The sequence below is a fragment of the Phalacrocorax aristotelis genome, chromosome 9 (genome assembly GCF_949628215.1).
Source record: "Phalacrocorax aristotelis chromosome 9, bGulAri2.1, whole genome shotgun sequence".
Lineage (NCBI taxonomy): Eukaryota > Metazoa > Chordata > Aves > Suliformes > Phalacrocoracidae > Phalacrocorax > Phalacrocorax aristotelis.
This window is the reverse complement of record NC_134284.1, coordinates 35,427,374-35,449,038: the sequence shown is the minus strand read 5'-3', so window position 1 is coordinate 35,449,038 and position 21,665 is coordinate 35,427,374. Positions and strand designations below refer to the sequence as shown.

The following is a 21,665-nucleotide window of genomic DNA, read 5'->3' as shown; positions in this document are numbered from 1 at the left end:
CGGGCTGACTCAGCCTGACGGAGCTGCAGGGCTGAGAGGGGAACCACCCTTCCAGCTGAACCCAGGGGAGTGCCTCTGCTGGCGGAGGATCCGGCTGAGACACCACCTTTGGTTTGAAACCTTGGGGTTTTTTAATTTTTTTTTTTTTTTAATTTTGAGGGTTTTTTTGACCTGGGAGCCTTCCTCCTGCGCCCCACGCCATGGCTGGGCTCTTCTCCCCGGCGTCCGCCTCGCCGGCTCCGCCCTCAAGCCTCAAAGGGGCGGGGAGGAGGGCGTGGCTTGGCGCGCGGGGGCGTGGCCCGCTGGCTGCGAGCGGCGGGGACGTGCTGTGCCGTGGGCGGGGATCGGGGCGGGGCCTCGTACGCGGGGCGGGGTCCGGATTCGTGGGGCGGGGCGGGGCCTGGGCCGAGGGGCGGGGCCTGGTCCGCGGGCAGTCGGCGAGACGATGCGGCGGCGCGGCGAGGGGGTCGGCGGCGACAGGGACGGCGACAGGGACGGCGACAGGGCCCGGGCGGGGGGCAGGAGCGGCGCGTCCCGGCAGCAGCGGTGAGTGCCCGCCGCGGTGCGGCCAGCTGGGGGTGGCGGGACGGCATGGGGGAGCTGCCCGGTCCGCGTTCCCCGTCCCGGCGCGGTGTTCCTCCGCGGGTCTCCCTGTCCCCTGCAGTGGCCATGCTCTGTGTCCCCCCCCGCCCCGGCCGTGTCCCCTGCGGTGTCCCCTGTCACCATGCACCAGTGCTGTTTCCCCTGTGCCGTAGGTCTGTCCCCGTGCCTTGGCCTTGCTCCTGTCCTCCCACGCCATGGCCTTGTCACCTTGCTGGGGCCACGACCCCATGTGTGTGTGTCCCTCCCCCCCCCGGCCATGGCTGTCCCACCCTGTCACAGCCGTCATCCTTCACCAGGGCCGTGTCCCCATGTCACCCGGCCACGGCTGTGATCCCATACCGCGGCCATGCCCCTCCAGCCCCCATCACGATGCCATGCTGTGGCTGTGTCCCCATGTCACCCGGCTGTCCCCGTGGTGCCATGCAGTGGCCAGTTGCCGTGCCAGCTGTCAGAGGTGCCCCTTGGGGGGTACATCCTTCCCCCGCCCCATTCCAGACCCCTCAGTTTTCATCCGCAGCAGGTATTGCGCAAGAGCGGGTGTGAGTGCTCACCCCTACGCTTGAATATTAGGTGTAGACTAAGAGCAGCACCTAATAATTAGCTGCCGTGACTGCGAGGGCATTGCTGGCCCGTGACTGCAACATACAGTGGGACTTCTCAGACTAAAGTCTTGGAGGGCGACTGGGGTTTGAGGAGCTCCCCATGGCTCCAGCAGGGCTCGTGCCACCCTGCACCCTCCCAGGAAGGGTGCCTGTGCCTGGGGGACCATGCCAACTTGCCCTGGCACGCTCCTTGCAATGCTTTCTCAAGATCTTGCAGCACTCTCCAGGGCAGGCAATGGACTAAATCCACTTCTGCAGGAGCAATGGTGACCCCGGGCATGTACTGGCAGGGAGTGAGCTGTGCTTGGACGCCTGTCAGAAACCTCTGCCCTAAATCCCCCAGCACCCAGACAGGTTTCCCCATCGCCTGGCACTGTCATCCTACGAGAGACATTGATGCCAGGCAATCTGCAGCTCTTGGCTTTCCCTTCCCTCTCGGAGGCTGGGGCTGGCTGGCAGCTCACTGCAGAGGGCATGGCCCGGGGTGGCTGGATGCGTCCCCCAGCTCGTTGGGGCAGGACGCTCTCAGAGGTGGTCACGCTCCCCACCCTGTGCTGGTGGCACGGGGGACATTGTTCTGGGGACTGATTTCTCCTGTGGTGCTGTGGGCTCCCCAAGCCCCTTTTCCAGCTTTCCTCCTTGTCCCTGGAGAATTGCAGAGGCTCTTGGTGCCAGGCTTGGGGACACCTCTGTGACCCTGTCTCACCAGCCACGGCTCGGGGTGTTGCCACAGTCACTCCCTATTGCTGGTTTGGCTTGCGGTTCCCAGCCCTGGCATGTACCCTGCCCTCCTGCCGGCAACCCGTGGGAGGCTGTAGGGGAGCGGATCATGGCCTCTCGTGATGCTGTGTCATGGTGGTGCTGCTCCAACACCTTGCTCCATCCCAAAAGCCAAACACAGCCCTGGTGTGGGGAACCAGTTCCCCATCCCAGGGGGACACAAATGGCAGCCTTAGGCCCTTGCAGGAGAAAAGCTGCTGTATCCAACCATCATGACTGGGGTTGGGAGCAGGGCCACCGCTCCGCTGTGCCCCAAAGCCCTTGGGGCAGGAGGGGACATGCTAACGGTGTGCCTTCCTTGCAGGGGCTGGCTGGCCTGGCGCTCATGGCTGCGCACCCTCCTCCTGAACCTGCTCCTCGTCTACATCTCTGTGCCCTTCCTCATCCGCCTCTTCCCCTCACTGCTCACCAAAATTGCCTTCCTGAATGTCCGTGAGTGCCCTGGGGCTGTCCCAACTGGGAGAGCTCCCCCCCAACCAGGGCTTCAGCAGGCAGGGGGTGGGGGTCCCCAAAACGTGGGTGGGGCTGCACCCAGCACCTGGGTGGCACCAGGACAGCCCCCATCCAATCCCCACTATGCCATGGGCTTGCAGAGGGGTCACGGCAGGACCTTTCCTGTTGGCGCTTCGTGTTTTGCAAGGTGTAATAATGCGGTGCCGCCGACCCTGTTTACTGCCTAACGTTGCAACACATCTGGGCGCGCACATCTTCAACGGGGCTAGAAATCCAGGTGGGAGGAGGTGGCAGAGGGCTGTGCTTGCCTAGCCACTCCCCGAGCCAGCCGTAGCATGGCCCTGTGCAGGCAAATTATTTCAAAAAAATAACATCCTGCTTTGGAAAATATGCAGAAGCAGCTGGGTATGATACGAGGGTATGTGGGTTGCCCGTGTGACATCTGCGATTTCTCCATCAGTGTCCTTCCCCTTCTTTGTGGACCTTCAGCGGCCAGAGCTGCTGCTGAACAACACCATCAACCTGTACCTCACCACCGAGCCAGGCGTCACAGTTGGCATCTGGTGAGCGGGGCAGCCCTGGTGTCCCGAGTGGGCACAACCACGTGGCTAGGGCAGTGTACCTGGCTAAACTGGGTGTAGCCCCGCCAGGGTAACCCCGCTTTCAACCCCCGCCAGGCACACAGTGCCAAGCAGCAGAGGGGCCGAGGCACAGGGCAAGGACCAGCGCTGGTACGAGGAGGCGCTTGCCGACGCTCACCCCGTGATCATCTACCTGCACGGCAATGGGGGGACCAGGCGAGTATCGTGAGCGCTGCCGCGGGGCTGGGGCCGCATGCGTGCCTCTCCCGGGGGAGGACGGGAGCGGCGGCCATTCTCACGCAGCGTCTCTGCGTGGGGTGAGAACTAGCAAACTTGGTGCAGCTGGCAGCAGTGCTGGGGCTGCTGCGGTGGTTGCTGATCCCATGGGTGGTGGAAAAGCCCTTTTGAGTTAAAGGGAAATGTGAAAACCCACCCACCCCAGAGCATCCAGCTCTCCCCTGCTGGGAAAAGGTCACCTTGTTCCTTCACTGAACCGGCGCTGGACGGGAGGGTCCCTTGAGGGTCCCTGCCCAAGCTTTAACCTCCCTTCCCCCACCAGGGCTGCGAGCCACCGCATCCAGTTCTTGAAGGTACGTGGTCCCCTGTGGGGGTACAGGGACCTGCCGGGCGTAAGGCTCATGCTGCCTCAGGGACCCAAGAGAGACCCTGGGCAGAGTGAACCTGGCCCTTCCTGGGGGGGTCCTGGGGTGCATTGTTCCCCCCAGAACATAACATGGTGCCGCTCCTCTGACAGACGATGGGGGCTGCTGACTTCCACATCCTGGCTCTTGACTACAGAGGTAACATCATCCCCCTGCCTCCCGCCGAGTGACCGCCCCACCCTGGGGCTGGTGTCCCATCCCAGGTCGTGATGCCCAGCCACGTCCCCCGCAGGCTATGGGGACTCCAGCGGGAACCCCACGGAGAGAGGCTTCACCACGGACGTCCTGGCACTATACGACTGGGCCAAAGCGCGGAGTGGGAACAGCAGCATCCTCTTCTGGGGACACTCCATGGGGACAGGGTAGGTGCAGGGCTGGGTGACGGGGTGGGTGGGATACCCCGAGTGCCAGCCCATGCAGGACCCCACAGCCAGTCCCCGGGCAGTGACACAGTGGCCACACTGGTGCCATCCAGGGATGGACCAAGGGGTGGGAGCAGCTCCTTGGTGGAGGCACCTGCAAAGCAAAACCCTGTGTGCAAAAGAGGAGTCTGAAGGTGCTGTGCGTCCCACCGGGGTGTCACAGCTGTCCCTGTTCCCTCCCCGCTTCTTGCAGGGTTGCTACGAACGCGGCAAGGAAACTGCAGGAGGAGCGAGGTAAGGGCCAGCGTGGCTGGGTTGGCCACATGTAGTGTCATCCCTGCATCTCTGCACACCCCTGGATGGTTTTTGGGGGCTGCAGAGGAGCCGGGGAGCACTGTTGCGCTCTGCTTGAGCATCAGGCTTAGTCCTCATGGTGGGGACAAGTGGCCATCCCCATCCTCCTTAGTGGGACGGGAGCATCTTGGCCTCATGGCTGCTGCCTGGGACGGGAGCGTAGCAGCAGCCCAGGGGGACACGGTCCCCGCCACAGCCATGCCTGCTCTCACCTGGCTCTGCCCTCAGGGGTCCAGGTTGATGCCGTCATCCTGGAGTCACCCTACACTGACATCCGTGAGGCGGCCGCCAACATGCCCATCACCAAGGTGAGCCCCAGGGCTCTGCCTGTGGGGTCCCCCAGCGGTGATGGGTGGGTTGGTGAGGGGGGCTCTGCCCACGGCGTCCCCCAGCGGTGGCAGCCCCAGCTGCCCAGGGCTCCCCCTCAGCAGGGGAAGGGTGCAGGAATCAAAGCCACAACTTAGCACTCCCCACCCCAACTCTCTCCCTGGCAGATTTACCGCCAGTTCCCAGGTTTCGAGTACTTCATCCTGGACTCGCTAGCGCTGAGCGACATGTTCTTCCGCAGCAATGAGAAGTGAGTGCTTGGTGGGGCTGGCCAAGGAGGGGGCGGTTTGGACGTGTCACACCATGCGATCCTTGCACTCTTTATTTGTGTTTGCCCAGATTACTCATGCTTTAGAAAAGTCTTTTTATTTATATAATTTCAGATATCAATATTACTATTGAGCAAAGTCTACAAGGCACCATCCCTTTTCTGAGTACTATGTGCTCGAGTCCCGCCCAAATTGCAGCACACACGCCCTGTGGTGGCAGGATCCTTCCTCCTCTGTGTTTGTGGGTGCCTTTGCTAAAAGCCACATGGTTCATGGGTGCTTTTGAAGCCTAGGCACCCTGTGTCGGGAGTTTAAGGTTATTAGGGTGCTCGGTGCTGGTGTGCTGAGGCGAGCAGTGTGGGCACCACCCTGGGGCAGTTCAGCTGCCCTTAGCCACCGTTGGGCTGGGACGGCTCCAAAAGGCAGCACCCGGTGGGGGGGGGGATGGTCAGGGTTGCTGTGGGGGTTTTAGCAGCACCCAGGGAGGCTCCTGCAGGTGTGTCAGCTCCAGGGTGACTCCTCGGTGCGGTGCTTGATGCCCACAGTGTGAAGGTGCTGGCCTGCCCACTCCTCATGTTGCATGCAGAAGATGATGCTGTGGTGCCTCTGCAGCTGGGTCACAAGGTAGGGACCACCATCGCCTCCATGCGGGCCGTAAGGGGGTGGGGTGGGCGCTGGTTTAGCCTGTTTTTAGGGGGTTGAAGTGGAGGGAGAGGGGGCAGCCAGCCCCAGGGTGCTGGGAAGGGATTTGGGGTCCCTATGCATGCTGCTAACTGCACCCCCACTCCATGGCAGCTCTTTGAAACCGCACGCAGCGCTTACAAGGACAAAACCAAGGTGAAGCTCATTACCTTTCCCGAAAAGCTGGGCTTGGGCCATGACTACATCTCATTCAACCCAGAGCTGCCTGCCTTGGTGAAGTAAGTGCTGCTCTGCAGAAATAACAGGGGGGTGGGGGGCACAGAATGAGCCTTGACCTCTTCTTCCATGGGTGCTTCCTCTCCTGCTGCAATCATGTAGGTACCTTCCCCTGCTCCTTCCCCTCTCTATGGTGCTTGCTGGCATCAAGTTTTGAGCTCCAGTCACTCCTCGCTGCCCTGAGCCTGTCCTTGGCCCAGGAGTCATTGAGAGGTGGCCCCAGGGACAGCCCGCAGCTCCTCTTTGCCCTGGGTGCAGAGATGCAGCTTTGCTCTAAGCCCAGCTCAGCCCCACGTCCAGGGATCAGAAATCAGGCTCTCAGGCAGCACAGGATGGTCAGTGATACAGTGTAAGATTTATTGCATCTTGTTGCAGAGACTTCTTGAACATTAAGTGATGCCAGCTGCTGCATGCAGCGACCGCGAGCACTTGCTCCAACCCACGCCAGGAACCCCTCGCTGCACTGAACTTACGGCTGTATGTAATAAAAACTACTGAGAAACTTCCTAATCTGCCCACTGCCTCGAGGGTGCTGCAGGTTACTCAGGGGATGGAGATACTGCTGTGATCTGGGTGCTGCTCCTGGTACAGGACTGTGCAAGCAGTGGCCAGGAGCATCATATGGGGCAGTGGTGGGGGCACACAGGCCTGACTGCAACCACCCCTTAGCCCCCAGTACTGATGTCTCAGGACTGGCAAGAGCTGCACACCAAAGCTTCAGCATCACCTGTAAGGGCTCAGACAGCTGTGGCCAGCTGTGCCGCCCACCCTGTCCTGCGCTGAGCCCCAGCAGCTCACCCCCTGCACCCTCTTTCTGCGTTAGCGTTGGTGCTTGTGAGCCCAGTCCCTAATTTTAGGCTTTAGCAAACGCCCCTTGGACTCCAATGGCACTTTTATTCTTAGCACCTATGCAAGCAACAGGGCGACGTGGTTTTGCTTTCCACACAACTTACGTTATAAACATCACCCCCTTTCCCTATCCATAGGAAAGCCAGCAGCAGCAACAGAGAGACTAGACAGCAGAGACAATTTTACAGCACACGTGCTTGCATCCCTTGGCTCCGGCTGGCGGTGGCTCCGTGCCCCTACGCCGCCGTGCCGTTGGGGGTCTTGTCCTCGACCGCGTCCCGGGGCTCGTTGGGTGGCGGGATCTTCAGGTCAGAGGGCTCCATGTGCCAGATGTCCCGGGCATACTCCTTGATGGTGCGGTCGCTAGAGAACTTGCCAGCTGCCGCGATATTCCTGATGACCATCTTGGTCCATGCCTTGGAGTTCTGCGAGAGTGGTGAGACAGTGCGGCTGGAGGCATGCGCCCATGGGTCCTATATCGGCCCTGAGACCAGCTTTCAAGCAGGGACCCCCTGCAGCACCACAGCCAGGAGCTTCCTCACTAGGAACCCATCTACATGCACAGCCCCACCAAACCCCTTCTCTGGGATGGGCTGTTGTACCCCCGTCACAGGTCCCCCACCTCACCCCTGGGCCGGCACTCACCAGGTACAGCTCGCTGACCTTCTCTTGGCATTTGACATAAGCCTCGTAGTCTGCAAAAACTTTAAACCTGTGGCAGTGAAGAAACCGGGAGTCAGTGACGGCAGAAATGCACAGGTGGGAGCGCGGCAGTGGCCGGTGGCTGCAGCGCGCGGGGCCTCGGCTGCCAGGGCTGAGGTTGCCTCAAACATGAATGCTTCAGATGAATTTGGCCTCCCCAAGCCTTGTTTGCGTGGCGCCCTGCAAGCCCGCGGGCGCTGTGACATGGGCTGGACGGGTGTCTCGGGAGGGCACTGACACCCATGAGGTGTTGCTTCAGCTCACTGGGAAAACATTTCCCCAGTGCAAACGCCCACGGCGCTTGGCTGCGTAGTGCTCCAGCCAGGAAAGCCCTTGAGATACCTAAAAGCATGTCTCATCTGGCAAGGGCTGTGCACCCAAATGTCTTGCCCTTAATGTACCCCAGACTTTAAGGCGGAAAATGATGTGCTGTACATAGAGAGCCTTTTGTACCCACAGAGCAGCAATTGCTCGTCCACGTGCACGAACATCAGGGCCAGAAAATGGGACCTTATCAGCCGGAGGGTGGACGGTTGGTGCAGGGGGCTGCTCTGCATGGGCACCAGGATTTTGGTGGAGATACCCGACTCAGGGGATGGATGGCATCCCAGGCCTCACCGGTCATGGTGGAAGAGCATGTTGACGATGTCCTTGAAGAGGTCAGGCTCATGGGGGGAGAAGAAGCCGCTCTTGATCTGGTCAATGGCTTGCTTCAACTCAGGGAGCCGGTCATAGTACTCCTGGGCATTGTACCTGGCAGGGAAGGGTTGATATGAGGTGGTGGTGCTTTGGCTGCTCATGGCACCATCCCCACAGTGTCCACAGCCCTCACCCTTTCCTGTCCAGCTCCGTGACGTCCTCCACCCTCATGCCGAAGATGAACATGTTTTCCTCTCCAGCCTCCTCAGCCATTTCCACGTTGGCTCCATCCATGGTGCCAATGGTCAGAGCCCCGTTCAGCATGAACTTCATGTTCCCCGTACCTGACGCCTCAGTGCCCGCCGTGGAGATCTGTTCTGACAGGTCAGTAGCGGGGATCACTGCCAACAAAACACATGGACACAGGGGCTCATGGTGACCAGCTTTGGGTTGTATCACGCCGAAGGACGTTAGATTTGCTGTCTTGCAGTGAGGGAGCCATGGGCTGGTGGACAGGCATGGGGCAGACATCCCTTCCCCAGTGTGCCCCACGTGGGCTACCTTTCTCTGCCAGCGAGACCCTGTAGTTCTCGAGGAAGATGGCCTTCAGCTTGCCCCCCACAACGGGGTCATTGTTCACCACCTGAGCCACAGCGTTAACCAGCTTGATGATCATTTTAGCCATGTGATATCCTGGGGCAGCCTAGGAGAAAAGCCACGGGTGAGCCCGGAGGTCTGGTGCCAGGGGCAGGTGAGGAGCACCCAGCCCCTACATGCTCAGGGAAGCACACGCTCAGCCCTGCTCCCATCCCTCATCTAACTTATGTGTTGTGCCACCAAGTTTTTGGGGGTTTGCATGACCACAGGCAGCAGAACCTTGCTTGGGTTGAAGCCAAGTGCTGCCTCAGGGCTTGCCAGAGGGCTTCGGGGACTCAACCCCATGAGAATATCTGTACCCAAATCCCCTAGCGCATTTTCAAGGGCTTCCTCCAAAATGCCTAAAGCTCCTGACCCAGCTTACCTTGCCCCCAATGATCACTGTCCTCGGCACAAACAGCTTCGCAGGATCCCTCCTGATGCCTGGAGAAGACAGCAGTGTGGTGTTACCCTCTGTTTTAGCTGCAGCCCTGGGGGATAGGGATGCTCGTGCACCCCCAGGGCAGCCTGTCCCCTCGGGGCGCACAGTGGCTTACGGTTGTACATGGTGATGATGTGCAGGCAGTTCATCAGCTGCCGCTTGTACTCGTGGATCCTCTTCACGTGCACGTCGAACATGGAGGAAGGGTTGATCTTCACTTTGTATTCCTTCTCCAGGTACAGCGCAAACTTCACCTTGTTCTCCTGGGTGAGGGCAGGGAGCACGTCAGCCCCCAGCCTGTGCTCCCCCTGCCTGCGAACCCCCGGCCCGCACACCTCACCTGCTTCACTTTAGCAACCTCCCGGATGAAAAGGTCGTCATCCACAAACTCGTGCAGCTTTGTCAGCTGGCTCAGGTCCCGCACGTAGTCCTCCCCGATTTTCTGCAACAGGAGCACAGGCACGCGCTGACCGCGGGATGGGGGCGGCCACCTTCGTCGGGCACGCTGCTCCCGCCCGGCAAAGCCAGCAGCGCTTGGGAAGCAGGAGTAGGGGACTCTGGTGAGATGCGAAGAGCTTGAACATTTAAAAGATGTAAATGGCTGAGGTTGTAGCAGCGTCCCCGGGGGCAGTGCCCCTGGGGTCGGGAAGCGTCGGGGACCAGCGCGCTCCCCCCACGCCGTTACCTCTGCGATGAGCTCCGCCAGCCCCGGGTTGCAGAGCAGGAGCCAGCGCCGCGGGGTGATGCCATTGGTCTTGTTCTGAAACTTCTCTGGCTCCAGCGCTGCAAAGTCCTTGAAGCTGCGAGGACGAGGAAGGGACAGCTTCAGGCTCGCCCACCGGCACCACCACCATTTCCAAGCCAAGGGTGATCCACCACTGCCTCCCTCCCCGCGCTTACACTTCATTCTTGACTATTTCAGAGTGGATCTTCGCCACACCGTTGACAGCGTGGGAGCCGACGATGCAGAGATGGGCCATGTTGATCCTCTTGGTGCCTCCCTCCTCTACCAGGGACATCCTCCGCAGCCGGTCCACATCGTTAGGGAAGAGGGATGCGATGTGCTGCCGAGGGAGGCCGTAGAGGTGGTGTTTAGCTGCTGGTGTTTAGGGGCAGCCCACCCACTGCCTCCCGAGGAGGGGGCCCCAGCAATGTCTCCAAATGCATTTGACACCAGCCAGAGCGGTGGCTTTTACTCCAGGGTGACGGTGTGACCCCCCTCCAAAGGGTGCCCTTCCCCAGCACGGATGCCTCTGGACAGAAGGACCCCCCCAAACCCCCATGGTGAGGGGCTTGTAGGCACATGCTTGGCCAGCGGCACTGTTGCAGCAAAGCCTCGTGCTGCCAGACCAGGAGGCCAAACCACCATCTCCTGTGTACCCCCAACCTCCTCCTTCTCCAGGATGAATTTAGCATTTAGGGGGCAGAGATGCCAACAGGTGAGTCCCTGGAGCAACAGGTGAAGTCTTTAAAATAGCCGCTAACTGCAGGATGGCAACAAATTGGTGGGAGGGGCTTTCCTATACACCAGCCTCCCAAAATAGCAGCCAGAACCACCCGGCCACACACCCAACATCATCGGTTCGTGCATCCCCCTAATCCCGACAGCACAACGTACGCCATCCCTGTCCCCCTCCCTGGAGAGGGCTCCTCTGCTGCCCCAAGGCACTTACATCCAAGTGCCTCTGGTTGATCTCGTAGATGATCTGCAGGTGTCTGGGGAGCAGCTTCTCCACCAGGTCCACCGGCCAGCGTTCCAGGGCTTCGGGGAGCACCGTGTGGTTGGTGTAGGCAAAGGTCTGCTTGGTGATGTCCCAGGCCTGCCAGGGGGAGAGCTGGTGCTGAGCGGCGAGGGTGGAGGCAGCCCCGGGGTGGGTGCCAGCACCTGCCCGTGGTCCTCCCACAGCGGCCAGCAGTGTGGCCGAGGTGGCTCCTCCAAGTCCATACTATTTAAACCCAACCTGACTGCTCCACATCACTCCCCAGGCCACCAGCAGCTACAAAACTGGTTCTGCAGCTCCTCTGCTGGGGCAGGTGGGTGCAAGCAGAGAGGACCCAGGGGCCAGGTCAGGTCTCCCTACCTTGTTCCATGGCAGCTTCTCAATGTCCACGAAAATCCTCATCAGCTCAGGGATGGCCATGGCGGGGTGTGTGTCGTTCAGCTGGATGGCGACCTGTGGGGAGAGCAGGGGTGGCACACGGGGACACGTGGGGGCCACGCGGGCAACCCACGGCCCAAGTCAGCTGAGCATAGGCACCCATGGAGGGTCCACAAAACCTCTCCAGCCTGGATGTGCAACTGGGAGGCGTCGAAATGAGCTCCAAGGCACATGTCAGAGCAACCCTGGCCCATACCTGGTCAGGGAAGGAATCAAACACGGTTCGGACACTGTCCGTGCTCCCAAATTTGGATGCTTTGAAGCGGCGTATGATGTCCTGGAGGGTAGCAGCCACGACGAAGTACTCCTGCTTCAGCCGCAGCTCCTTCCCCTCGAAGAACTGCGAGCAGAGGAGCGGGAGGCTGCGGGATTGCACCGCGCTGCCCAGGCACGCCTGCGCTGGAGGAGCGGCGCCTTCCCGGGGCTCCCTGGTGCGTGGGGACCCGTGCTGGCACACATCCACCACGTGGCCCGGCACAAGCCCCCCGTGCTTCCCCCAGTGCCTGTGCTGGCAGCAGTTCTAACCCCAACATCTTCTCACTTTACAGATTTCAGCACGGGGATTTGAGATGTGCTGGTACAAAGAGAGGTTAAATCCCCTCCAAGCACCATCGAAACTTGCTCTCCCTGGTTTGAAAATTTTGGCCACAAAATTTGGCCACAAAGGAAAGGTACTGGGGCAGTGGGAAGGGAAGCTAGAGGGGCTGTAACACCTAGGAGCTATTTCTAAGACAAGAATTAAAACCACCATTCACACAGCACAAAGTATCAACCCGCTGGTCTGTGAGAGAGGATCTGCAGGAGGCAACCTCACCACAGCTCCCAGTTCTCCTTGTCAGCTGGGAGGGCTGGGGTAGGGATAGACAGGAAAAACACCCCATCAGGGCCTGCCCAAAACAGGCTGCAGAGCAAGGAGAGCCACTTTTTGCCTTCTTCCCTTGCTCCGCAGCTTGTTTTGTGCCCGGGGAAGGGCAATTTGAAGCATAATCTCTGGTCCTGGCTGCAAGGGACAGACAGGAAAATGCCAGCAGTGGTCATCAGTTTGTCCTCATGTTATATTTTGAGGCTGGAGGATAATTTCTGCAGCAGAACATGCTTATCCCCTCTCCCTCCCCTTTCCCAGGCTGAGCCTGGAAACAGACTCTGCTGCAGCCCTGGGCAGCGCTGGTGAGGGGCAGCAATCCCCATCCAAGCACTACAGGCAGCTTGAAACATAGCTAAAACACCTCCGCAACATCCCAGTGAGAGGGGCTGCTCCGCAACCTTTAGCCATCCCTAAAATAGGGACACCCCTCCATTCCAACTTACGTTGTCATTGGGGTAGAGGACGCGGGATATGTTCTCCGCCAGGTTTCTGTCCAGCACAGCCTGGATGTAGTCTCCAACGTTGACTGGGAAGGAGCAGAGGGATAAGGTGGTTATGGGACCCCCCTGCAGCCCATCCCGCTCAGCACCCCACCAGCACCCACTTACAGTCCCGCAAGTTGAAGTCGTTGGGTGCCCGAGCCGACCACAGGCGCATGGTGTTGACGGTGTTGTTCATGTACCCGGGCACGGGGGTATCGTAGGGCAGCGCCAGCACCACCTAGAACATGGGCAGGGCAGCCAGAGCTGGGCTGTGGCTCCGGCTGGCGTCCCCCCACATCCCCCCCTTCCCTGCCGGAGCCTTCCTATCCCACAGACCCTTAACAGGAGAGAGCTCAGGGTTGCATCCATCTTCATGGGGTTGCATTCACGGGGATGTGCTTGGTACCCCCAGCCCCCACCCCAGGGACACCCTGGCTCCCCCAGGTCTGCCTGATGCCTGGTGTTTGCCAGAAACGATCAGGGGCTGGAGAGAGGCTTGTGAGGGTCAGAAGAAGCTTAATTTAAGCCATCGTGCTGAGCCGTGCATTGCACACAGATGTGCTGGAGGTGCTTTTGGGTATTTCAGAAGTTGGCTGCAGATGCGCGGCCACGTCCACATCAAACCTGATCCCCTCCTTGTGCCCATCTTCTCCCCAGTTTGCTCCACCACTGGCTTTTCCACCCCAGTGAAGCAACCTCACCAGCATGACCCTCCCGGGCAAGGATGCTGGCAGGACCCACGCCCGGGATGCAGCCAGGCAGCGAGAGCCCCGCCAAGTGACAGGATAAGCCACGCAAGGGGGGGGTTCCCCACACACCGACCCCACGAGGCTGCATCCCAGCCCATACCTGGGTGTCAACCCACTTGGCGCCAGTGGCAGTGTGCTCCACCCGGCCGTAGAAGTGCACGGGCAGCATGTACTCGGGACGGGCTTTCTCCCAGGGGTTGCCGTGCCGGAGCCAGTCGTCGGCTTCTTCCACCTGCCGGAGGGAGTGAGAGCGGTGATGGGGCCACCCAGTCCCTGGGACCTCCCCAGGTTGTGCCACGTGGAGGATGGCTGGGAAAGGCTCCAGCTGCTCACGGCAAAGGGAATGATGCTTCATCCCTAACCCTGAATTTTGGCAGCACAGGGTAAGCCCAGAGGCAGGGCTCTACCCCAACTACCCCAAACCCCGGGGTCTCCCCCATCCATCACCCCTCTGGCAGGATGAGGAGGTGGGGACCTTAGTGCACCACTAACACTATGAACCCTCTTAATTGGGAGTTTCAATCCCAGCCTGCAAGCTGGCTAACTAAGCAGGCTCGTTCCCTAGCCCGGCAGGGCTGTTATAGGGAGAGCCTGGTTAGACATCGCCTTTAGCACACTGGGTCAGAGCTCTGGGTGGCATGGGCGATGCTTGGGGGTCAGGGGAGATAAGCCCCATTAGGACGCAGCAGCCAGGGAATCGGTAGTTCACCGCACCAGGGAGGAAAGGCCTCCTCTTGCCAGCTGTAGATACAGGTTTTTGGAGATGCTCCCAGGGTCCCTCCAGGTAATTCGTGTTGTCTCCCACCAGGGGTTTAGCAGGTTCACACCACGTTTCCCACTGCATTTCCAAAACAGCCTCTTCCACCCTCTGATGCTTTAACCCAGGCTTCGAGCAGCACCGCCGGGCTGCGGGGTTGGAGCTGGCCTCCCCTGGGACTTCCCCACACCATCCCCGTACCACCACATTGAAACCATCCCCATCCCACCAAGAGAAGGGACACGACCTCTCCACCCTCGCCACTCCACGCGGGCAGGGAGCAGCTCTCGTGGCGGTGCTGGCCCTGAGCAGGGCACACTGTGGATGTGGACGAGGGCAGCCTGCGGCAGCCAGAAAACTCCCAAGGAGAGCATCCTGCTAGTGCCTGCAAGGAGCTGCTAGGAAGCACAGGGCATAGGGTGGTTGCAGCTCCATGCAGGAGGAGCGGGGATGTTGGAAGCATCATCCTCTCTGGTCCTACGGCAGCCCCAGAGAGGGACCCTGCTCCTGGCGGGGCTACAGCTCACATCCCGCCGTGCAGGCAGGCTTCCGCACAAACCCTGGGGAGAAGGGCTTTCGGTACCAACCCGCCTCGGGAGGAAAGAAAGCCATGCTGAGGACTCGCAGCTTTCTGCTAATTAGCAGGGTGTGCTGTGAGGAGGATCTGCTCCCCTCCGTGCTGCTGCACCGAGCCACTAACGGGCTCAGCCGGGAGCTGCGGCACCAGGCTGATCCCCAGGCCCATGAGCTGGAGCCGGCCGGGATGAAGGATGAGCTTCCCCGCCGCAGGGAGGGATGCCATGTGCTTGTACCGGTTTAAGAAGTTAAACCCGTTTGAGAAAATATCTGACGAGTTTTAAGTATCACAGCACCAACTCTGGCTCCAGCAGTCTCCAAGCTAAGGGAGCGTGTCTACACCCTGATCTTGGCCTGATTTAAGGGAGAGGCTGGACTCAGGGCTTTGGTTGTGACGGGGGAAGGCAAGGGCCCTGCGCCTCCGTCCATACCTGCCACCCGTCCCGGATCTTCTGGTTGAAGATGCCGTACTCGTAGCGGATGCCGTAGCCGTAGGCTGCCAGCCCCAGCGTCGCCATCGAGTCGAGGAAGCAGGCTGCCCGGGACAGAGGAGAGCAGTGAGCGGCCCTTCCCCGGGGAACCAGGAGCCCCAGGAGACAGCGGTCCTTCCCCCCACGGCAAGGTGGTGGCCGCAGGCAGCCACCCCGCAGAGACACGAGGCAGGGCCAGCAGCCACCGCTTGCTCCCCGGCCACCCAGCGCCTCTTGCCCTGTGCACGGAAAGGCTGGAGCCATAAACCCCCCCAAGGTTTAGGTATCCCCCAACAGTGGATGCAAAGGCTCCAGGGCTGTGCCCCACCCCCCAGACAACGAGACTATGTTGGGGGTCTCACTCACCAGCGAGCCTGCCGAGACCACCGTTGCCGAGACCAGCATCCTCCTCGATTTCCTCCAGCTCTTCCATGTCCAGCCCAAGCTACAGATGAGAAGGAGAAGGTGATGGGCTGGAGGCTTTCAGAGCACCCAGCCCTGCGGAGGGGAGGCACTGCTGGGACGCACCCCTGGGTGCTGCCCTGCGCCCACCGCTGCTGTCCCCACTTGTACGTGGGCTCCAGGAGGGGTGGAAAGGCACCCGTGCCTGTAACGCCCATCCCTGCAGCTGGGGATTTGCATCCAAAGCAGTCCCTCATCCCCACTGCCACTCCATGCCGTGGCAGGGAGCAGCACTGGTGTTTAAGTCACTCCACCAGCCTTTACAACGGACACAGAAGAACGTGACCTCGCCGTGGAGGAGGGGCTGGGGGGCACCCAGCCATAACAAGGTTGCTGCTTTTGTGGTCCCAGACATTTTGGGCGGGTCTCCCAGGCCCATTCCCTATCTCCATGCCCCAGCCCCACAGCTGCAGCCCCACGGGGGCACGCACCATGCTCCTGCAGCCCCCTGGCTCCAGGCATCCCCCTTCAACACAGACGCAGCTATGCCACGTCTACAAGGAAATGTAGTTTCCAGCCCGGGATGCTGTGGGAGGAAGAGGCTTTGCCTATGCAAAGCTCCTCGGGCAGCTCAGTGGGAAATAAGCCGGTGCCTTGCCAGGGCTGAGCCACCTTTTCCCACAGAAACCTCTTAGTCCGATGTCCCCCTGATGTCCCACGGTCACAGTAAGCAGGGACAACCCTGCTCTCATGGCCACCCGTGCAGGAGGGACCCTGCACCGCTCACGGGTAAGTGGGCAGCACCTTCTCCCAAACTGGTCACAGACAGGTCCGGGAGCACCGGCACGGGTCGCAGCCTCACAGGTGTTTCATGGCACTAGGCTGCACAGCTCTGAACTTCATCGGCAGCCCTGAATGCCTACAGAAATATCTTAAGTGATTTATATTATACCAAACATTTTATTGGTTTGGCATGTGAGTCCGGGAGGCTCAGCGTACGCAGTAAGGAGGATTTCCCTCAGAGCTTTACCTGCCGTCGCTGCAAAGATGATGATTTCCAAATAACCTCACACCTTCTGCTTCCCCAGGCTACCACCATGTAGCATCCCAGGCCCTTCCTCTCCACCCTCACCCCCAGCCCAGCTGCCATCCTAACTGCAAGGCCAACAGATGAAAAATAAAAAAAACCTAAAAATAAGTTCCTCTCCTTTGAATGTGTGAAAGCTTGTCCTGCTGTTGTGCAACTGCCCCAGCTGCGTACGACGGCGCTGGTCATGAGGGGTGCAAGCACAGGGTAGGGGGGAACGGAGCCACCCGAAAACCTTTGACAACCCGAGTGCCATGTGGTGCCAGCACCAGGCTGGAGTTGAGTTAGGCCAAGGTTTTACTTCCCTCTGCTACTGATTATAGCTATTGATGGCCTCATGCACAGAACCACGAGTTTCCTTGCAGTTTGTGGGCTTGAGCCTCAGTCCCGCCGGCGCTCATCAGCACCGTGCTGCATCCCTCAGCACGCAGCTGCTGGGCTGGGCAGCCCCGACCTGGCTGCGAGTGCTGGCTGTGGCTCCAGGCCTGGCATCACCAAGGCATCACCTGTGGCTCAGGCAGCAGTTTGCAGCCAGTGCGGTAAAACACGAACATCCCCAGGAACCGGAGAGCGTGGAGCACTCCCCATTGGGGTCCTCACCGACCTCACCTGGTAGATGGCTTCATCGCAGGCATTCTGCAGCCCCAGGTTAATCATGGTGTTCTGCAGCGTCCGTCCCATGTAAAACTCCAGGGAGAGGTAGTAAATCCTCTGAAAGAGAAAAACACTCCCTGGTCACCTGCCCCAGGGCTGGACAAGGGCCTTCTGGACCCCCAGGAGCAGCTATCGGGGGTTATCTTGAAGCAAGAGGAATGTCAAGAAAGCAGAGTGGTTTGCACCGGGAATCCAAGGGCTGGAGCTCCTCGGAGGTGGGCGAGCCCTGCAGCCTCAGCCCTGCTCTCCTGCTATTTCCCGAGCTGGGCGGAGGGTAGCACCGAGGCAGTTTCGCTTGGACAAGCCCTGGTGCCCTGTCCAAGAGCAGACACAGCTCCAGGATGGTCACCCCAAGCATGCTGGTGGCCACGGCTGTACAAAGTTAAACTTCAAAGAGGGGATGTTTCCTTACGTCACCCCGAGCCGCAAAGCAACCGGAAAACCGAGCAAGCCGCCGGGGCCAAGCGTGTGTGGCAGCCGCGGGGACACGGGCTTCCTCTGCCGTCCCCGGGGGTTCGGTCTCAGGAGCACTGCACGCTCTCGCCTCCCCTCACACTGGCAAGATGGGTGCAGGATGCGGCCGGTAACGTGGAGGCTTGTGTAAGCCATCCCCCAGCATCCACATCGGCGGGTTTTAAGGAAGGATTTAGGCTGGAGGAAGTCGCTGACTTGACAGGTTTCCCCAGAACCTGTGCAGGGCCAGGCTGGGGATGGCAATGGGATGTGCTGGGCGGGATCGATTGGGCTTACTGGTTTGGTCCCAGCAGAGCCGGGGGCAGCGATGCCAGGCGGACGGCACCCAGCACGGCTCGGCTGTACGGGAGAGTCCCCAGATTCAAGCCCTGGAAGAGGCTCATCTTTTTTTCTCACCCCAACATGACACGGGGCGGGGTTGAGCTATCAGGGGCTGGCTCGGTCCCAGAGAGGTGTCTGCGAGGCGACCCTGGCGGGGAGGAAATTGGAGCCGACAGGACCGTCCAGGTGTCAGGAGAGGATTATTGCTTAATCCCCCAGCAGCCAGAGCCCGGCGCTTGGTGCAAGCCAGCGCAGATGAGCAGCAGCACAAAAACTCCTGCGCAAACCGGATCTTTCACGCTCAGGATCGCTGTGGTGCAGATTAGGCTTGCGCTTATTTTAAACAAGGCCTGCTCGTGGCTGGCTTTGGGTTCATTTAAGCCCTTCAACTAATTCACCCTAGAAGGCTTTGCAGCCGCTTTCGGTAGACCGCACCCACGCCAGCGCTGCAGGACAACAAACGCTGTTCCCATGCCCTGCACCCAGCTCCCAGCCAAGCCGCGCGCTGTTTGTTTGTGCAAAGCAAAGGACAGTGGCCTCGCTTGTTAAAGTCCAGTCCCTCCACTCGGCAGAGTTAGGGGGAATATCCCTAAACCCCAGAAAAAAATGGAGCTCCCCATTGTCTGTACTCTTCTAGCGCGTTCACAGAGGGAGGGTTTGCACCCACGGGGTTACGACGGCCGCGCAAATTCCCCCTTTTCCCACCCCGGGGCCATAACGCAGCGCCCGCTCTGGGAAAGCTGGAGTGGGGGACTCCCACCACCCTCCGCCCCCGTCCTGCAAGAAGGGGTGTCCCCTCACTCCCACCTTGGGGTCCTTCTCGTAGTAGTACTGCTGGGTGCGGATCCAGCGCCCCACCAGATGGTCCCGCACGGTGTGGGCCAGGGCGAAGTAGTAATCGCGTGGGGTGGCCACATTGCGGTCCTTGACCAGGGTGAAGTGGAGGTGCCGGTTGAAGCCCCTCTTCAGCTCGGCCACGCTCTCGGCTCCCACGATCCCGCGGATGCTGATCTGTTTTCGCCGCTCCTGGTCCGACAGCGGTCGCGACATCCCTGCGGGGGACACGGAGCGTGGGGGGGACACGGACGCACACCCGGCGGTGGCGGGGCTGGACGCCGGCACCGGGTTCCGCCTCCGCCCCGGGGAGGGGCCGGGGCCGGGCCGCCGCCACGGGCCGCCCACTCGTGGGGCGGGAGCCCAGCCCCGTGACCCCGGGGGCGCGCAAAGGGGGGTGCCCCGGGGACGGCGCAAGGAGGAGGGGGGCACGGGCACGGTGTCCCCGTGGTGGGTGGGTGTGTGTCCGTCCGTGTGTCTTGTCCCACCCCCACCCCCCGGGGAGGCACCGGGCGGAGCAGCGCGGCCCTCCCCTCCCCTCCCCTCCCCTCCCCTCCCCTCCCGCGCTTACCCACGCACGGCACCGCCCCACGCAGGGCCGGGGCAGGGGGGGCTCCCGGGGGCCGTGCGGGGCGCTCCGCGCCGGGCCGGGCCGGAAATGCCGCTCTTATGGCCGAGACGGGGGGGGAGCGTCATTATCCCACCCGTGCCCGAGTGCTGTCCCGACCCCCCTCCCCTGCACCCCTTCCCCTTGCACCCCCTTCCCTTGCACTCTTTCCGCTGCACCCCCTCCCCTGCACCCCATCCCTTGCACCCGTCACTTTGCACCCGCTCCCCTGCACCCTTCCCCTTGCATCCCCGCCCTTTGCACCCCATCCCCTGCATCCCCTCCCCTTGCACTCCCTCCTATTGCACCCCCTCCCCTGCACCCCATCCCTTGCACCCGTCACTTTGCACCCGCTCCCCTGCACCCTTCCCCTTGCATCCCCGCCCTTTGCACCCCATCCCCTGCATCCCCTCCCCTTGCACTCCCTCCTATTGCACCCCCTCCCCTGCACCCCATCCCTTGCACCCGTTACTTTGCACCCGTTCCCCTGCACCCTTCCCCTTGCATCCCCGCCCCTTGCTCCCTTCCCCTTGCACCCCATCCCCTGCATCCACTCCCCTTGCACTCCCTCCTCTTGCACCCCTTCCCCTGCACCCCTAACTTTGCACCCCCTCCTCTTGCACCCCTCCCCCTTGCATCCCCTCCCCTCCTCACTTGTCTCTGGCCGCTCCCTCTGCAAATGGCGCAGGGTCCCTTCTGATGGGCTCCAGGCCCTTCACAGCCGCCTCCCGGGGCAGGGCTCCGTGCCTGCCTGCCCTGCCCTGCCGCCTGCCTCTGGTTCCTCCCGAGGGCAAGAATAGCTGATCCGAGCGTACAACGCAACACCTCTTCCTCTTCCTCCAGCCATGCCCGCGCAGCCCTGCCAGCCTTGCGCACTTTCCCTGCCCGGTTCTGCGAAGCTAAACCGCAGACATCCGAAGAGCAAGACAACCCAACCGCTGCCCTGTGGCTTGGCCACGCGTGCTGCGGGGGTTAACCCGGCCACCCCGACTGCCACCCCGGCTGGGACGGAGCAGCACGGGGCTCCACGCCGAGCCGGGTCCTGGCAAAGGGCTGCAGCGGCTTCCCAAAGCCTTTGGAGATGGGGCTGGTTCCTGAACCAGCCCAAACTGCACGTGTGCAATGTGGAAAAGAAGGAATGTGACCCATCTTCCTGATTTTTCACAGGGTAAATTGTAGGATTATTGCCCGGCTGGAAGCTTGGGCATGAATTTGGTGTCAGTAAATGCCAGACGCAGAGCAGATGAGGGCTCGGTGCCTAGAGCAGGTATTTCGCATCCAGGCCCTGCCCTCCCAATGCAGGTGGAAATCGCAGCTGTGCAAACGGTGACCTGCAAAGTGCTCCCGGAGCTGCCGAGCGTGGGGCAGAGCCCTGGGTGGCTTTGGGCAGCCAGACAAGACCTCTGGTGCCGCTCTCTTGGAAGTCGGAGTGGGGATGCAGCTGGCGGGGGGTCTGCCCTTGCCTCTGGGGCCAGTGCTGGGGTGGTGGGTGTCCTCTGGCCCTGGGCTGCTCCCTCCCCCAGGCCATGACTTACAGGCTGGGTTTTACACGCTGCAGGGAGGATGTGATTTCGTGTATCTCTGGTGTCCCGGGCACGTTCCCCCTCTGGAAGGGATGAGCATTGTTCTGAGACATAAATGCACTTAATGCAATGCATTAGGGGTTTTTCTTTGGCCCTGGACTTGAGCCCATGATGAGCTCAGAGGCCTCGCATCAAAAACTTCTCTTGAAGCGACTCTGAGAAAACGTAGAGCAGGCACTAACGTCCAACAGCGAGCCCGTCTCAGCCCCCTGGGAGAAGCCTCTCCTTCAGAAATGGCCTCCGCACCACTCATCCCTTAGCATGACTCTGAGAAAACGTAGAGCAGGCACTAACGTCCAACAGCGAGCCCGTCTCAGCCCCCTGGGAGAAGCCTCTCCTTCAGAAATGGCCTCCACACCACTCATCCCTTAGCATTTGCCCCTATTTCTGGAAGAAAGACTCTCCCCCCAGGGGATTTTGACATTGCCAGCAGTGCATTGCAGCAATGCTGGGCTCTTTCACTTCT

At 60.8% G+C, this 21,665-nt stretch overlaps 2 protein-coding genes across 4 annotated transcripts; one reads left to right on the top strand and one right to left on the bottom strand.

The window, feature by feature from the left end:
* Nucleotides 1-185: 185 nt before the first annotated feature.
* On the top strand, nt 186-6,416 carry ABHD12B (abhydrolase domain containing 12B). 2 transcript variants are annotated; one of them, XM_075104366.1, is made up of 13 exons: nt 423-546; nt 2,290-2,417; nt 2,899-3,001; nt 3,116-3,235; nt 3,579-3,609; nt 3,774-3,819; nt 3,914-4,043; nt 4,297-4,337; nt 4,626-4,705; nt 4,892-4,974; nt 5,539-5,617; nt 5,789-5,913; nt 6,287-6,416. In XM_075104366.1, exons 1-13 carry the CDS (start codon nt 446-448, stop codon nt 6,306-6,308), a joined length of 1,089 nt encoding a protein of 362 aa, XP_074960467.1. In that variant the 5' UTR covers nt 423-445; the 3' UTR covers nt 6,309-6,416. The 2 variants fall into 2 exon arrangements, with proteins under 2 accessions (XP_074960466.1, XP_074960467.1); XM_075104365.1 differs by lacking the exon at nt 2,290-2,417 and having other exon boundaries at nt 186-546.
* PYGL (glycogen phosphorylase L) lies at nt 6,247-20,408 on the bottom strand. 2 transcript variants are annotated; one of them, XM_075104364.1, is made up of 22 exons: nt 20,271-20,292; nt 19,581-19,675; nt 18,983-19,227; nt 17,336-17,437; nt 15,604-15,682; nt 15,199-15,302; nt 13,535-13,666; nt 12,812-12,923; nt 12,647-12,729; nt 11,535-11,678; nt 11,261-11,353; nt 10,853-10,999; nt 10,080-10,243; nt 9,865-9,979; nt 9,520-9,621; nt 9,295-9,442; nt 9,123-9,181; nt 8,663-8,804; nt 8,295-8,502; nt 8,081-8,215; nt 7,406-7,472; nt 6,247-7,185 (listed from the first exon to the last, which is right to left on the bottom strand). In XM_075104364.1, exons 3-22 carry the CDS (start codon nt 19,223-19,225, stop codon nt 6,997-6,999), a joined length of 2,568 nt encoding a protein of 855 aa, XP_074960465.1. In that variant the 5' UTR covers nt 19,226-19,227; nt 19,581-19,675; nt 20,271-20,292; the 3' UTR covers nt 6,247-6,996. The 2 variants fall into 2 exon arrangements, with proteins under 2 accessions (XP_074960465.1, XP_074960464.1); XM_075104363.1 differs by lacking the exon at nt 19,581-19,675 and having other exon boundaries at nt 20,271-20,408.
* Nucleotides 20,409-21,665: the final 1,257 nt, after the last annotated feature.

Coding starts and splice junctions, on each gene's coding strand:
- ABHD12B (XM_075104365.1), top strand. CDS start 201: ATGGCTGGGCTCTTCTCCCCGGCGTCCGCCTCGCCGGCTCCGCCCTCA. Junction 547..2,898: donor GGCGCGTCCCGGCAGCAGCG/GTGAGTGCCCGC, acceptor TTTCTCCATCAG/TGTCCTTCCCCTTCTTTGTG. Junction 5,914..6,286: donor GAGCTGCCTGCCTTGGTGAA/GTAAGTGCTGCT, acceptor ATCTTGTTGCAG/AGACTTCTTGAACATTAAGT.
- PYGL (XM_075104363.1), bottom strand. CDS start 19,225: ATGTCGCGACCGCTGTCGGACCAGGAGCGGCGAAAACAGATCAGCATC. Junction 12,730..12,811: donor CGACTTCAACTTGCGGGACT/GTAAGTGGGTGC, acceptor GCTCCTTCCCAG/TCAACGTTGGAGACTACATC. Junction 9,622..9,864: donor TGGCGGAGCTCATCGCAGAG/GTAACGGCGTGG, acceptor CTCCTGTTGCAG/AAAATCGGGGAGGACTACGT.